Below are 16603 nucleotides of genomic sequence, written 5' to 3'. Positions count from 1 at the left end.
AGTAAATGTGAAAACACAGCAGGGCTAAAAAAATGAACTTTATACAGGAATTATATTAATAAAAAGGCAAGAAGTACAATGGATTGCAACAGGATGGTTAAAGGAAGTTCATCTCAGACTCAATGATCTTTTAAAAATATAAGAATCAAAACCCCTCAGACAATTGAAATATTTAAATTCAGAGGGAGGTACATAGTCATTTATATTTGAAATTACTCCTATATATCCCTTTTCCTTTATTATGGAACTTGTATCCCCATATAATATAAGCAACAGGGATTTCATACAAGAACACAAGAAATTTTGATCTAACATAAAATTTAAATCTACATATTATTTCAGGCCACTCAAGTCATAAACATATGTTTCCCATTGCAATTGGTTTCCACTCTTTCACTAAAGATTTTGGAACAGCAACAAAAACCAACCCATAAAACCACAAGGATAAATTCTATTTGCATGTAGAGTTCATGTGACATCTAGTGGCAAAACACACAACCTTCAGCAAGTTACCACGACAATTACAGCCTTGCTTTACTGAACCAAAAGAATAGGACCATCAACAAATTATACTCAACACTGATGAATTCTATACATTTTAAAGATCTTACAATTTATATTGAACTACAAATTGTTGAACTATGTTTTTCACAAGTGTTCAATATACTAACATTTGAAAGCTTGCAGAGTTCAAGATGCCCGAGTACAACTGCTAAAATAATGCATCTTCCTAAACATTACAACTTGCTTCATTAACAAAGTCAAAACATCCCAGGACACTAAAGGAGGTGCATTACCTATACAACTAAACACTCAGCTACATATAGAGATTCTGGATAGATGACAAACTTGGTCAAAGAACTGGGTTTAAGGAATGTCTTAAAGAAGGAAAACTAGGGAGAGAGTTGAGAAGAGAAATTTTAGAGCTTGGCCAATGTAGAGCAAAGACAATTGGGGTGCTCTACACTCCAGAACTGAAGCAGAGGGACCAGAGCTGGAGGGAGGTTATGGGTCACCAAAAAAAATGAAAACGATGAGGATTTTTAAAAGTGAGATGTTTTTGGACCAAGGATCGATATAGGTTTTAGAGCATAAGATTAATGGGTGAACAGAACTTAGTGAGAGTTAGGGTACAGTTCGCAAGAGGTTTGGATGAGTTAATTCTAATGTAAAGTGACTTTGGTGGAGGGATAACTAGGATACCAGTTAAATCATGTATATGATCATCAAGACTGCAGAATGGAAAGATCAGTAATGCCTTAAAAAGTTTTAACCATTTATGTGGATTTATTGTTAAAGCTTAAATTCTTTGTTGTAACTTCAGGTCATTGACCTTTAATACTTATTAGCTTAATACAATCACCAATGTAAAATAAATGTTGCAATTTATGTTCTTACTTTCCAAAACAGTCAATAATCCTAACCACTTAGCTAGCAGTGACAATAACACATTAAATCCAAACCCTTTTATGTATGTAGCACAATGCCAGCTCCTTGCCTCTGAATCTGAAAGGTTCCAGGGCATGAGCATATCAAGGCGATCACTCCAGTGAGTTATGAGAAAGTGCTGCACCGTTGAAGGAGTCATCTTTTAAATGGCATAAAACCATCTACCTGCTTGGGTGGGTGTCAAAGATCTCATTGCATTATTTTGAAGGAGAGCAGAGGAGTCATTGCCAGTATTCTTAGCCAATATTTATCCTTCAATCAACATCATAAAAACAGATTAGCTGGTCATCATCACATTGCGGTGTGAGAATTGTGTGTTTTCTCCATTACAACAGCAACTGCACTTCAAACGTAAAGTGCTTCGAGACAGCCGAGGTGGTTGTGCGGGGTGGGGTGGGGAGATTTTCCCATGCCCTCCGCAGCATGTTTTTCGGTGGTGGAGGATGATGGTGACGATCCCGCTGCTGTCAATGAGATTTCCCATTGAATCCACTCCACATCACCGGGAAACCAGTGATCGGGGTTTGCCGTCGCCAGGACCGGAAGACCCCGCTGGCGGGAACAGTTGGAAAATCTTCCCCGTGGTCTTCAGCTTACTCAAGTCTGTTAAAGAAGGTGGGGATTTTGCTCTAAATCCACTTTTTGGTGTCTTTGCATTGACCTCACCAACTTTTTGTTGAGGGTTTAGAGCTGTGCAGGCTTTTCCACTCAACGGGGAGTATGCTTGATTCTTAATGACGTACAATGTTTCAAGACTTGCTGTAGCTTTACCTTTTAGTGTCTTTTCTAGCTGGCTTTTAACATTTAACTTGTCCTCGCTGGATTTTTGACCTTGGGAGTTGAATAGAGGGCACCATGTCCTTTGTTCGGCCACCAAACTCAGTCAGATAGCAGAGAGATCCCAGCACACCAAATTCAAGCTGGACACAGGAACTGTTGGAGTTTCGTAGGAGACTGTTCCTTTATTCATCCCTTGCCTGGCAAGCACATCACCTGCTATGCTCCCAACAGTATGCAAAGTACTAATCTGACCTTTGATCTCTTTAGTTGCAAGATGGGCAGCACGGTAGCACAGTGGATAGCACTGTGGCTTCACAGCACCAGAGTCCCAGGAACGATTCCCCACTGGGTCACTGTCTGTGTGGAGTCGGCATGTTCTCCCGGTGTCTGCGTGGGTTTCCTCCCACAGTCCAAAGACATGCAGGTTAGGTGGACTGGCCATTCTAAATTGCCCTTAGTATCCAAAAAGATTAGATGGGGTTATCGGATTACGGGGATAGGGTGGAATCATAGAATTTACAGTGCAGAAGGAGGCCATTCGGCCCATCGAGTCTGCACCGGCTCTTGGAAAGAGCACCCTACCCAAGGTCTACACCTCCACCCTATCCCCATAACCCAACCCAACACTAAGGGCAATTTTGGACACTATGGGCAATTTAGCATGGCCAATCCACCTAACCCGCACATCTTTGGACTGTGGGAGGAAACCGGAGCACCCGGAGGAAACCCACGCACACACGGGGAGGATGTGCAGACTCCGCACAGACAGTGACCCAAGCCGGAATCGAACCTGGGACCCTGGAGCTGTGAAGCATTTGTGCTATCCACAATGCTACCGTGCTGTGAGGGAAGTGAGGGCTTAAGTGGGTCGGTGCAGACTCAATGGGCCGAATGGCCTACTTGTGCACTGCATGTTCTACGTGTGGCATTGCAGTATCAGGTAAGACGTTTTTGCCAATTATGCTATGTCTGCGGCCCTCAATATTTTGAAAGGGTTCTGGTAGGAGAGAGGTAATAAGCATTGCACACCTGGATATGAGGTTTTCTTTTCCTGCACTGCCTATCCTGTCAGCTCCTGGGTGGACATCGTTACTAAGTGGTCTCCGATGTAGAAACCGAGTTGGCCTCTAAGTCCTTCACCCACTGAGCTGTTTTTCCCACCATTTTCTACCATTCTGCAGTGGATGTTGTTGCAGCTGCCTCAATTAATAGTGCGTTTTTGCCCCAGAATCCATTAATTTCTTGGTCTATAAGAGTCAGTTTCAAACTCATGGTCGAGGCCCGCAGGTGGGTTGCGGGCGAGCAATCGGTCGCGGCATTCGCGATCGCCAGAAAAAGTTGCCAATGGCTGCGACCAGCTTTTAGAAATGTTGGCTGGGATCCACTTTCAAGAATGACGGCCGTTGCGCGCATGTGTGCCACCTCAGCGGATTTAGCAATGCGCAGGCCTGGAGCCCAGTGGGGCAGACTGCCTCCTCCGGATGTCAGCGCGCTGTCCAGGACCACATTTTAAAAACAATGATGCAGTCTTACCACCAGAAGCGACGCAGAGAGGTCATGCGTCCCATACACTGATGTCACATGCTCTGTGTGCAAAATCACAAAGGAGAGATTCCTCCATTTTGTAGCTGCCAGCAAGCAACAGGACTTGAAAATGGATTGTTTCAAAATAAGGACAAGAGGGCCAGAGACACAAATGGGCCAGGATTTCGCAACTAAATCTCCTGCAGAGAGAACTGCTCAGGAGAGTCTACGTCAGAACAAACAGTATTGGTGTGAGCTGCTCACAGCAGGACAAAGCAGTGCTGGAATGAGCTAATGGGTGAACAACCCATTAAGATGAAACTGAAGTCAGGAATAAAGCAGTACAAATATGCTTTCTTGAGGTGTGGCATTATTAATTCACAGAATCAAAGAATTCCTACAGAGCAGGAGGAGGCCATACAGCCCATTGAGTCTGCACCGACCCTTCGAAAGACCAACTTACCTAGGGCCAATCCTCTGACCTATTCCTGCGCACCCCCCCCCCCCCCCCAGGGGTAATTAAGCATGGTCAATCCACCTAACCTGCACATCTTTGGACTGTGGGAGGAACCCGGAGCACCGGAGGAAAATCTCTCAGACACGGAGAAATTGCAAACTCCTCACAGACAGTCACCGGAGGTTGGAATCGACCCGGGTTCCTGGTTCGGAGAGGTTGCAGTGCTAATCGCTGTGCCAATGCAAATCAGAATGCAAAGCCCATACGTGTTATATGCAGGGGTACTGGCAAATGGAAGTTTAAAACGCTCAAAACATCAAAGGCATTTGAAGACTAAGGATAACAAGTTCTATGACAAACCTCTTGATTTTTTTCAAAGGATGCAACAATAACTTAAATCATCAGCTGAAGTCCTTAGCAGAAATGTAACATCAAATGACAAAGCAAGTGAGATCGTGAGGACCAAACTAGCTCACCTGTCACATTAAAAGGTGAGCAAAACTGGTGGGTTGCGAAGGTCAGCCAGCTGGTAAAAGTGGGTCCCGGGAAAAAAAGTTTGTAAAACATTGTGCTATATAAATGTACTTTTTATTAAAAGACCGAGAAGCCCACAGAAATAGTTCTCTGTTCAGCACTTCTTATTAAAAGACCAGGAAGCCCATAGAAATGGTTCTCTGTGCAGCAAATCTCTTGAAAGTTTCAATTCTCCATCCCAATTTCAAAAAGTCAAACTTAATTACCTAAAGGAAAATAGTACCATAATTGTGAAAGTGTGTTGAATTGAAACAGGAGATATGACAATTAAATCAGCAAAGTATCTAATGGAATATGGGCAGAAATCTGAGTGTTTACCAACCAATGTAAACAACCTGCATATAAAGAGAGAGAAGAATAACCAGGTAGAGAGAGAGAAATACGAATTGTTCCCTTCTGTACTCTATTGATTGATAACTATGATTAATAAAGAAAGTCTGTTCAGTAATCTCAACTATATTTTTAAATGCTTAAGCTCATCACCAGAGCTAGAGGGAAGTAGGTTAATTTAATAATATTGCTAATAAGCAGTATATGCATGATAAAAAAGGTATACATCTGCTAACTTCTTTGTGGGACAGCAGTTAGTCTGTTCAGCATCACCTAAATGGCATGGTTAAACCTAAACAATGGAATGGAATATCAAGGAAGAAAACTGATGGCCTAATACACTAACATACCAGGATGACACTTGCAAACTGATGCAATGAGATTTTCAGTCATTCTGTGAAAATAAGATGCAGATCACGAGTGTGAACACTCATCAACTTCAAATTGAACGAAAGATAGTACACACTCCAAGGTCTTCTCATGCAAAACACGGACAGATTTGAAGGGTTTTAAAAAAAAAAATGCCTCAGTGTAGAATCACTTAAATACTGCAGAGAAAATGGGTCAGTTTATTGTGCCTGTGCTGGCTCTTTGAAAGCCATCCAACTAGAAACACTCCCCTGTACGATTTACCCCTTTAAGTAATTATCCAATTCCCGTTTTTATTCAATCTGCATTCAACACACTTCCATGTAGTGCAATCCTGGTCATAACTCATCGCAATTGTTTTTTCTTTTGTCAATTACATTAAATGAAACCAGCTTTCTCAATTCCTAGTCAGTTGAGGGCTGAATAAAGTACTTCTCATTTTCACTGGAGATGCATCCATCAAGAGACTTGCCTTGCATAAATATTTTCCCAAGGCCTTAAACACCACAAATAAAGAAGTTCCACAGCTTCAAAGGGCCTGTCATACTTTAGCTGCAACAAAACTGAAATCCACTTAATTCGGGCTGTGCACAATCTCAGACTTTGTGATTTATTATTGTCACATGTATTAGTATACAGTGAAAAGTATTGTTTCTTGCATGCTGTACAATGCATACCATACATAGGGGAGGAAGGAGAGACTGCAGAATATGTTACAGTTATAGCAAGGTGTAGAGAAAAGATCAACTTAATATGAGGTAGGTCCATTTAAAAGTCTGATGGCAGTAGGGAAGAAGCTGTTCTTGAGTCGGTTGGTACGTGACTCAAACTTTGGTATCTTTTTCCTGACGGAAGGTGGAAGAGAGTATGTCCGGGGTGCAGGGGGTCCTTAATTATGCTGGCTGCCTTTCTGAGGCATAGATAGAATCAATGGACAGGAGGCTGGTTTGCGTGATGGACTGGGCTACATTCACGACCTTTTGGAGTTTCCTGCGGTCTTGGGCAGAGCAGGCTCCATACCAAGCTGTGATACAACCAGAAAGAATACTTTCTATGGTGCATCTGTAGAAGTTGGTGAGGGTCGTAGCTGACATGCCAAATTTTCTTAGTTTTCTGAGAAAGTAGAGTCGTTGGTGGGCTTTCTGAACTATAGTGTCGGCATGGTGGGACCAGGATAGGCTGTTGCTGATCTGTTCACCTAATAACTTGAAGCTCTCAACCCTTTCTACTTCGTTCCCATTGATGTTGTAGCCATCTGGGATGGCCACTTACAGCAAGAAACATGGACATTCGCGAAGCCTAAAGGGAAATGTGGACAATGTAAGATTCAGGCAGGCTCAGAGCCTGAATGTATATTTGTGAGCAAGGAATCCAGACAGCACTGAAACCCCCAACCGATTAGCATTTTGATGGCCCATCTCCGTAAGACAAAGGACTGATACTCAGGTACCAATACAATCCCAGACATTTCGGCGCCACTGCCTTTACTCAGGAAGCCTAAACAACAGGGTCAATGACCGCTTAGGACACGCCCAGCCATCAAGGCACCCGCCCCTTTATTGGCTCAAATTGAATACAATGATCGAGAACTACCCAATGAATGGGGTCCAAACCTAAGGACCGCCCAAAAGAGCGCAAAACTCCAAGGATAAAGAGAGACACTGCCATGTGTTCGACCTCTCTTGGACCTGGCACTGTGGCAACGTCCACCTCCAATTGCAGCACCACCAGAAGCAAGTTCAAGTTCAACGCCCGCTACCAGACGGATAAGCCCAGCTGAGCAGCAGTTACTTCTCCAGACCCAGTAGATCCAGATTCGAACAAAGGCCGCTTTTCCTCTGACCTAAGCCGGGTGCCTGAAGTTAAGTACAGGTTGTCATAGTTGTTAGGTGTAGTTTAACTAGTAGTGTTTATGTTGCATGTTAATTGCGTGTGTAAATAAAGTACCACTGATCTTGAACTAACTAACTGGTGTTTGGCTCTTTGATCGAAATCCGGTTGAACCTTGTGGTGGTATCATTTGATACCTGGCGACTGAGCAATATAATATCGATATCTAAAGAAAGTAGGGCAACCTTATTGATTGCCATATTTATAGCAGGTAAAACAGGCAACAATGTAGACAGGGGCATGTTCTCCACTACGCTTCCTGAAGTCGATGACAATCTCCTTCGTTTTGTTGATTGAGGGAGAGATTGTCATCGCACTAGTTCACCAGATTCTCTATCTCATTCCTGTACTGTCTCGTCATTGTTTGAAATCTGACCCACTACGGTGGTGTCATCAGCAAATTTGAATATCGAGTTGGAGGGGAATTTGGCCACACAGTCATAGGTGTATAAGGAGTATAGTAGGGGGCTGAGGACACAGCCTTGTGGGGCACCGGTGTTGAGGATGATCGTGGAAGAGGTGTTGTTGCCTATCTTTACTGATTGTGGCCTGTGGATTAGAAAGTTCAGGATCCAGTTGCAGAGGGAGGAGCCGAGGCCAAGGAGTTTGGAGATGAGTTTCGTAGGAATTATGGTGTTGAAGGCGGAGCTATAGTCGATAGATAGGAGTCTGACATAGGTGTCTTTGTTATCTAGTTGTTCCAGGGTAGAGTGCAGGGCCATGAAGATGGCGTCTGCTGTGGACCTGTTGCAGCGGTAGACAAACTGTAGTGGATCAAGGCAATCCGGGAGGCTGGAGTTGATTCGTGCCATGACTAACCTTTCGAAGCACTTCATGATGATGGATGTCAGAGCCACTGGACAAGTCATTAAGGCACGCTGCCTGACTTTTTCTGGTACAGGGATGATGGTCGCCTTCTTGAAGCAGACAGGGACCTCAGATTGTTGTAAAGAGAGGTTGAAGATGTCTGCGAATACCCCCGCCAGCTGATCCGCGCAGACCCGAGTGTTCGTACGGGTACCCCATCCGAGCCAGTGGCTTTCCGTGGGTTGACCTTCGAGAAGGCTGCGCTGACGTCTGCAGTGGTGATCTCAGATACAGGTTAATCTGCGACTTCTGGGGTGGCGGGCTCGCTCTCGCTGACCTCTTGCTCAAAGCGGGCATAGAATGCGTTGAGCTCATCAGGGAGGGGTGCATTGGTGTCGACGATTTTACATGCCTTCATCTTGTAGCCCATTATGTCTTGCAGACCTTGCCATAGATGGCGGGGATCCGTGTGGCTAGCCTAGGACTCGAGCTTTGTCCGGTACTGTCATTTGGCACCTTTGATGGATTTCTTTAGATTATACCGGACTTTCTTGTAGAGGTCAGGGTCGCCTGACTTGAACGCCTCAGACCTAGGCTTCAGCAAGCAGTGGATATCCCTGTTCAGCCAGGGTTTCCGGTTGGGAAACACGCGGATTTGCTTCTTTGGCACACAGTCTTCGACACACTTACTAATGAAGTCAGTTACTGGAGTGGCGTACTCGTTCAGGCTGGTCGCAGAGTTTTTAAATACTGACCAGTCCACTGACTCTAAGCAGTCCCGGAGGAGATCATCCAATTCCTCAGACCAACAATGCACGACTTTCTTTGACGGATTCTCCCGCTTCAGTTTTTGCTTATAAGCCGGGAGCAGGAGCACAGCCTTGTGGTCAGATTTGCCAAAGTGTGGGCAGGCGATAGAGCGGTAGGCATGTTTGATATTTGTGTAGCAGTGGTCCAGGATGTTTGAGCCTCTGGTGACGTGTTGTTGTAACTTGGTAGTACGCTCTTGAGCTTGGCCTGATTGAAGTCCCCAGCTACAACGAACAAGGCCTCGGGATGTTTCGTTTCAAGGCTATTTGTGGTGAATATTTCGTCCAATGCGATTTTCACGTTCTGCAGATAAACACTGCAGAATTTAATCAAGGCAATGCAGGTCTCGCCTATCAGCTGGAATGAGATCTGTGCTGCCTCCATGGGGCAAGGTACACTGTACTCATTTCAGTTCAGACACTTAAGTGGCCACCTTTGGGCCTTCTCTAAGATTAAGGACCCTGGGGTCAGAAATCCCACCCCAAAGAGATGCTGGTGCAAGCAGCACCATTGTGAGTAGTGGCAGTTTACAATACACACACCATAGACCCAGCATACCTGAGGATACCTAGGCCAAAGGTGAGTGAGGCGAGGCAGGGATGGGCACAGTGGTGATTCTCAGGGGTCCTCCACCTTTCTGATGCTAGATCCCTCAATGAGGCACGGAGTGCCTTTGAACAAAGGGCCACAGCCACCACCCCACTTCCCTCGAGGAGCGCAACAAGGGTTTGCTGTTCAGGCTTCCCACATATGTCTCCTGTTGTTGGTTGAACAACAGTGGTGGCAGGCTGGGGCCCTGAAGAGGGCATTAATTGCGCACTTAAAAGCCTTGATTAGCATCGGGTGAGCAGACATTGATGAACCTTCTGCACCAGACTTAACTGGGCAAAGTGAGCGGCGTCCCCAGCTAGCACTCTCCCCCTCACCTCCAAACTTGCCACTGGGATTGGGGGTGCAGGGAGTGTGGGGAGGGGGGCATTAAATTCCACTGTGGCACACATTATGCATTGGCAACAAATATTTCAGCGATGCAAATACAGGTGTCGATGCAACTGGAGAGTTAGAAGGCACGGAGATTATATTGTCACCTACTTTCCCCTCTGTACAAAAGTTGAATAAGTAAACAAGACAGCGCTCTCGAACGCGAGGCAAAATATACCATTTGTCAGTGTACTCTGTCGATTATTCTTTTGTCTACTATGTACTGTCTACCTTCCCTTGGCCGCAGAAAAATACTTTTCACGGTACTTTGGTACATGTGACAATAAATACCAATCAATCGTTATAGACAATGAATGAATATAATTTGGAGTCTTCCCTTTTTAGGAGTTACTTTAACCAAAAGAAACCTTAGAAGTGGCATGAGCAATGTAGCTAACAAAATCAGAAACTAACATTTAAATGCTGTGGAACTACAGGAAATGACCTGAAATGCATATATACCCAGTCAATTGGTTGCAAGGAAAGACAGCTTATAGATTTTTTAATACAAATATAAAGCCCACAGCCAGGCACAGAAAACAAAATACATGCTCATACTAATTACCCCTCAAGCTTCATTATAATTAAATCTGCTTTTAGTACTTTTGTCAACCAAAATCAAATCTGTAAACCAAGTACTTTTGTACCCAGATGAATTTTCAATAAATATGCAACACATTTACAGTTACTAAAAATATTGAGTTGCAATACCTGTGGTTCCTGTACCAAGTGCTTTCTTAGGTTTATTAAAACTTTGGTCACCGTGATTTGGTGGTGGACCTGCATCCTGACCTTGCCGGGCAAATATGGGATCATAATCTTTACCATCATAGTTTGCATCAAAGAATTTCTTGAACCATTGAACAAACTCAAAATTGTCTTGAAATTTCCCTTTTACTAGTTTATCAACAGGGATTATCTGAAAAAGAGAAAATTAAACAAATATTGTCTTAGGCAGAATGGGATCAATGAGCCTGTTCAGATCAGAGAGAGGGAGTGAAATTCACTAGTGCCTAGTCTTTGAAGTAAACAAGTAAAGTCTAGCTTTCATAAGGCTTAAACAACTTTAATTCTTATAAGCACAATGAATACAAAAAAATCATTAATGAAGAAGCTATTAGGAGTGGTTACCAAAAGCAGCGAGTATTGAGAAAAGTCTTAAAGGAAGAGGGAGATGGAAAAGTTAGGGGAGGCAACTTCAGAGCTGAGGCAGCAAAAAGCTCAATGGCCAATGCTGCTACGAACGGAGGGAGGATTTGGACCATTCCAGAGTTAGAGGACCAGGGAATTTAAGGGAATTATAGAGCTGGAATAAATTACACAAATGCCAAGCAAGAAATCTAATTTTTTAAAAATCATACTTTTGAATTGGTGGGTTGGGAACCAATGTAGACCCGGCAAAACAGAAATAATGAGTGAGCAGGTCTTGGGATTGGAAAGGATACTTGCATTGAGCTGAAACAGAGTGAAAATTAGAAAAGTCAAATATGAAGGTGAAAACTGCAAGTGTAAGCATTTCAGCAGATGAGTTGGGGCAGATGTGGAGACAGGGATGTTAGAAATGGAAGTAGCCAGTCCTTATGTTTGTGAGACTAAGCAGTGCAGTTCAACTCAGTATGCTTTAAATAAATAAATTTAGAGTACCCAATTAATTTTTTCCAATTAAGGGGCAATTTAGTGTGGTCAATCCACCTACCCTGAACATGTTTTGGGTTGTGGGGGTGAAACCCAGGCAAACACTGGGCGAATGTGTAAACTCCACACAGACAGTGACCCAGAGCCGGGATTGAACCTGTTAACCATTGCGCCACCATGGGTAGCACGGTAGCATTGTGGATAGCACAATTGCTTCACAGCTCCAGGGTCCCAGGTTCGATTCCGGCTTGGGTCACTGTCTGTGCGGAGTCTGCACATCCTCCCAGTGTGTACGTGGGTTTCCTCCGGGTGCTCCGGTTTCCTCCCACAGTCCAAAGATGTGCAGGTTAGGTGGATTGGCCATGATAAATTGCCCTTAGTGTCCAAAATTGCCCTTAGTGTTGGGTGGGGTTACTGGGTTATGGGGATAGGGTGGAGGTGTTGACCTTGGGTAGGGTGCTCTTTCCAAGAGCCGGTGCAGACTCGATGGGCTGAATGGCCTCCTTCTGCACTGTAAATTCTATGATCTATGCCCTCTCAGCACAGTATGCTGAGAAACAAGTAATTCAATTCAGCTCAAGACCAGGGCAGGACATCAAATCAATAACAAAACTAGATGATGGCCTTGGGTCTTCCCAATTGTTGTCTGGGTGTAATTACATCTAAATCAAGACTTATAGGCAGTCTGGAGGTGAAGGGGCTCTGGAGGGGTTTGAGAGGGAAAGAGGTAGAACGTGGTTGAAGAACCAGTGGAAAGAAAATACAAAATTGCACTTGAATGCGGTTTTGCAGTCTGTTAGCTATGTAACAAAAATCAACCAATTTTTGGAACACCAATTAATAAGTCTGTTCAAGAAGACATTTATGAAGCTTTGTTAATTATTGCAACAAAATAAATATACTGAACTAGTTTCTGTGCATCCAGTAGAGCAGTGCTCATGGGCTACCCTTATGATGGCAATATAACCTATTGCAAGATGACCATACAACTGGACAGCAAGCAATTTATTGCTGATAACTTACTTTATCGACCGCCATTTTCTTGAAGGCTGCTTGTAAAAGCTTGAAATTGTGAATATATTCATGTTCCAGTTTGGCTTGAAATTTCACTTTCTTCAGTCCAACAGAAGTAGGGAAAAGCATGTCCATAAACTGACAAAATGCTGTACCTTTAAAACAGAAATTTATTTTACAAATCTAGGTTGCCATACATTCCGAGTGCCCCAGTGTTAAATTATCTGTTATCATACTTGCTTAAAAACCATTTACTTTCAGATGTGTTACCATTTGATCATTTACCAGGGCAACAGAAGTGGGGTAATAGGTTATTTGGGCAAAACTCTAGCTACCAATGAAAGATTAATTATGGTTGTAGAATCCTTCCACGTCAGGACCGCTCTACAATTGATGGAACTTGAATGTTTAATATGCAACCTTTATGTTTTCATCCAACTTTTTCTGTGCTGCCACCCCCAATATCTCCTGTTCATGGAAGATTTGATTCTATTCTGTACTACTAGCCTTTGGAATGCAGTGCTTCAAATTGATATGTGCCATATATGAGCTTTAACAGAGTGCTGGCAATTAATTATTAAAGTTTGAACGGGTTGTTCAACTGTGCTCAGAAGCAGGAATTCTGGAAGACTTTTAACACTCCTCCAGTCAGCGACAGTAATCTAGCCACCACCACTGTGATTAACAGAGGTCAAAGATTAAATCTGGAACTTTCCCTCTCTTTATGGATAAATTCCAGAAGTTGTGCAACCGCCGAGACCCATGGCTACTAGTCTTCTAGATGTGCTGCTTTAAGTATAACCTTTCCATCAATGAAGGGATAAACCTTTGTGTTTGCCATTAGTGAACCAATAAGACTCAGAAATCTGATCTGCTGACTTTTGTCCTGAAGGTATCAAAGTCACGTGTGCTTTCAAAAAGGTTATTCTTCCCCTCTTTAACCCAGCCAACCAAAGAGCACAATTGCAGCACTCCCTGCTACTGCACTCAGTGAGGTACCCAACTGAACAGGAAATAAATTAGAGTCTTGCACTTTTGCACAATTCAGCTGCTCACTGACCAGGCACAGCATTAATGGAAGTGTTGTATTTCCCTTTTCAATACAAAGCATAATGCAAAGTTATGTAGAGGAGAGAGCAAAGTGGAAAGATATACATGTTTTAAATGTTCAGCTGAAATTTTCATTAAAATTCGGTTAGCGATAGTTCACTGGAAGTGCTCGTCTCACATGTCAGGAGGTTGTGGGTTCAATCTCATCTGTGACTTGAACACACAACTGTTTCTGGCAGTCCAGTCCAATCCAATATCAAAGGGGTGCTACCCAAGAGACGCAGTCTTGTCATGTTGGGAATTTGGGAAATTAACAAGGTTAACAGTGAACTTGAGACGAAAACAAAACAACATACAAGTAACAAAATTAGCAGATGTCTAGAGGAATAATGAGAAGCGATCTGCCCTGTAACAAGATTAGTACCACCAGAAACATGGTTTACCAGAGTTTAGTGGGTCTATACAAATGATGCCTTTCTTCTAAAGGCAAGGAATTTGAGAGATGTAAACAGCCGAATCAAAAGGGTCAGATATCAAAGAGACTGAACAGCATAACTGCTAGCACCCTCATTGGGAAGGCGGCTAGTTCTCCATGCACCAGTCAGGCAAGCCAGTTCCATCTGCGATCCGAGCCACAGAGACTGTTCCATCTAACGTTTAGAGCCACGGCAGGTTGCAGATATTCTCCTCTAAAAGAAGCAGTTTTGTGCCTTCGCTGATCCAGGAAGCGATGCTTTTCCAGGCTTGGACACCTCTGCGGTATTTTGTAGTAACTATTCGCTGGATTTGACCTATATAGAATTACTAAAATTGGATGTTGTTTGGGAAAAAAGGTGTCTCAATGAGTTCAGGAAACATGGTTATATTTTGGGAACAAGAGGTAGTAACATCAGATAAAATGGCGTTTATAGTTCATAATGCATATTAGTTAAGTGCCATGTGTTTTTTTCTTTTACTTTAATAAAGTTTAAAAAAATCATTTACACAACAACTAGTCTGATCCTCACTGAGATGTACATTGTTCCTCACATTATTCTAAATAAATATAGGCCATTAACAACCCGTGTTTCAAGTTATCCTTCAGGATTTTGAGACACAGGTAACATCAATGGGGATCTTAACGGTCAGATGAGGGGTCAAAACCAAGACCCCGTTTGATTTTCAGGAAGCTGTAAAAAAAAAAAAAAATCCCATACCTCGTCATGAAAACAGTAGGGGCAGTCATCCCAATGTCCTGGCCAAAATGAAACCAACATTATTGATAAATATTATCTGGCAATTAACACATAGATGTGCACATATTAGGGGCTGGGTTTCATGCATTACAACAGTGACTATACTCAAAAACGTACATAATTGACTGGAAAGTGCGTCAGGATGTTCCATGGCCATGAAAAGCGCTATATAAATGAAAGTCTCTTTTCCCACCCTTTTCATTTCCTACAATTCAGGAGAGAATATAATTATGCAAGGTGCCAAAGCGGCAACAGGACTAAAAGTACCTTAAATTTCTACATTTTGCTCACGTTGAATTGGGAGATATCCTGAAGAGAATCCTACCAGTCAATAGGGCAATTTCCTCGGTGGGAGCTCGCATTCAGTCCTTGGTAGATTTGGGGAGATGGGGTCGGAGAAGGAGTGTCCGTCGCCCGGTCTCCCAAGGAGAACTGGGATGAATTCCCGGCCAAATTAGAGAACACGCTTTCACAATCTCGATTTGAAGGATGGGCATTTGAGTTCGATTGAGCATAATGTACCTGGTCTTCGAGGCAGGGGTCGGTCGAAGCGTCCGATCACTGATCTTAAGTTGTCTCACCCTCTGTTTGTCGAGAAGGGTTGTGGCCAGATGTGACGGGACTTCACACCCGCCAGGGCCCAGGTTTGTTTTCCAGGGCTTCGGGCTGACGACATGGCAGATGTGCACAGGCTTCGGTGAAACTCTGTATGGATCCTGGATGTTGCTTAATGTTCCTGTCGTGGCTTTGACCGTTTCGTGGACAGTGATATTATCCTGCAGTTCATCATTAATCCTGAACTTTGTTCCCTTGTGATTATATTCCTGATTTTGTGTTATTCCCTTTTATCCTATCAAGGGAGTATGATGTGAGCACAGAAGCGTTATATTAACCTGGCTGCACAGGTAGTGACAGTGGTTACTTGATTACTTGGCGCATGGAATGTACAGTGGGGATATCATCAAATCGTTAGGGTATCTTTGATGAGGGAAAATTGGTGGGATCTCGTTGATAAGACCATAAGAAATAGGGACAGTAGGTCGTTCTCGGTCTTAAATTGGCACCCCTTTATTCTGAGACTATGCCCTCTGGTCCTGGACTCTTCCATGTGGGGAAGCAACCTCTCAATCAGTACCTGGTCAAGCCCCTCAAGAACCATATGTTTCAATGAGATCACCTCTCATTCTTCCAAATTCCAATGAGTAGAGTCCCAATAATCTTTGCTCACAATCTTGCATCTCTCCATACCTGGAATTATCCGAGTGAACCGACTCGGAAACACCTCCAATGAAATAATATCTTTCCTTAAACAAGGGGCAAAACTGTTCACAGTACTCCAGGGGTATGCAATATTCAGGAAAGAGAGAAAGAAAGGAAAGAGAGATGGGGTAGCGTTGCTGGTTAAAGAGGAAATTCATACAATAGTAAGGACGACATTTGCCCGGATGATGTGCAATCTGAATGGGTAGAGCTGCAGAACACCAAAGGTCAAAAAACATTAGTGGGAGTTGTGTACATACCACCAAACAGCAGTTGAGAGGTTGGGGATGGCATTAAACAGGAAATTAGAGATGCGTGCAGTAAGGGTACAGCAGTTATTATGGGTGGCTTCAATTTGCATATTGATTGGGCTAATGTAACTGGTAGCAATGCGATGGAGGAGGATTTCCAGGAATGTATAAGAGATGGTTTTCTCGGCCAATAGGTCGAGGAACCAACTGGAGAGCAGGCCATCCTA

General features: G+C 43.4%; 1 protein-coding gene across 5 annotated transcripts in view; it reads right to left on the bottom strand.

Moving 5' to 3' along the window:
- The window catches only part of LOC140428479 (microtubule-associated protein RP/EB family member 1-like), a 107129-nt gene that overhangs the window by 26749 nt on the left and 63777 nt on the right, over positions 1–16603 (bottom strand). For all 5 annotated transcript variants that reach the window (XM_072514992.1, XM_072514996.1, XM_072514993.1 and 2 more), the window contains exons 3-4: positions 12590–12735; positions 10643–10850 (exon numbers count right to left, since the gene is read on the bottom strand). In XM_072514992.1, coding sequence (XP_072371093.1) covers positions 10643–10850; positions 12590–12735 — 354 coding nt within the window. The remainder of the gene's footprint in view (positions 1–10642; positions 10851–12589; positions 12736–16603) is intronic.

This window comes from Scyliorhinus torazame, chromosome 8 (assembly GCF_047496885.1).
Source record: "Scyliorhinus torazame isolate Kashiwa2021f chromosome 8, sScyTor2.1, whole genome shotgun sequence".
NCBI classification, from domain to species: domain Eukaryota; kingdom Metazoa; phylum Chordata; class Chondrichthyes; order Carcharhiniformes; family Scyliorhinidae; genus Scyliorhinus; species Scyliorhinus torazame.
This window is presented reverse-complemented; position numbering and strand designations above follow the sequence as displayed.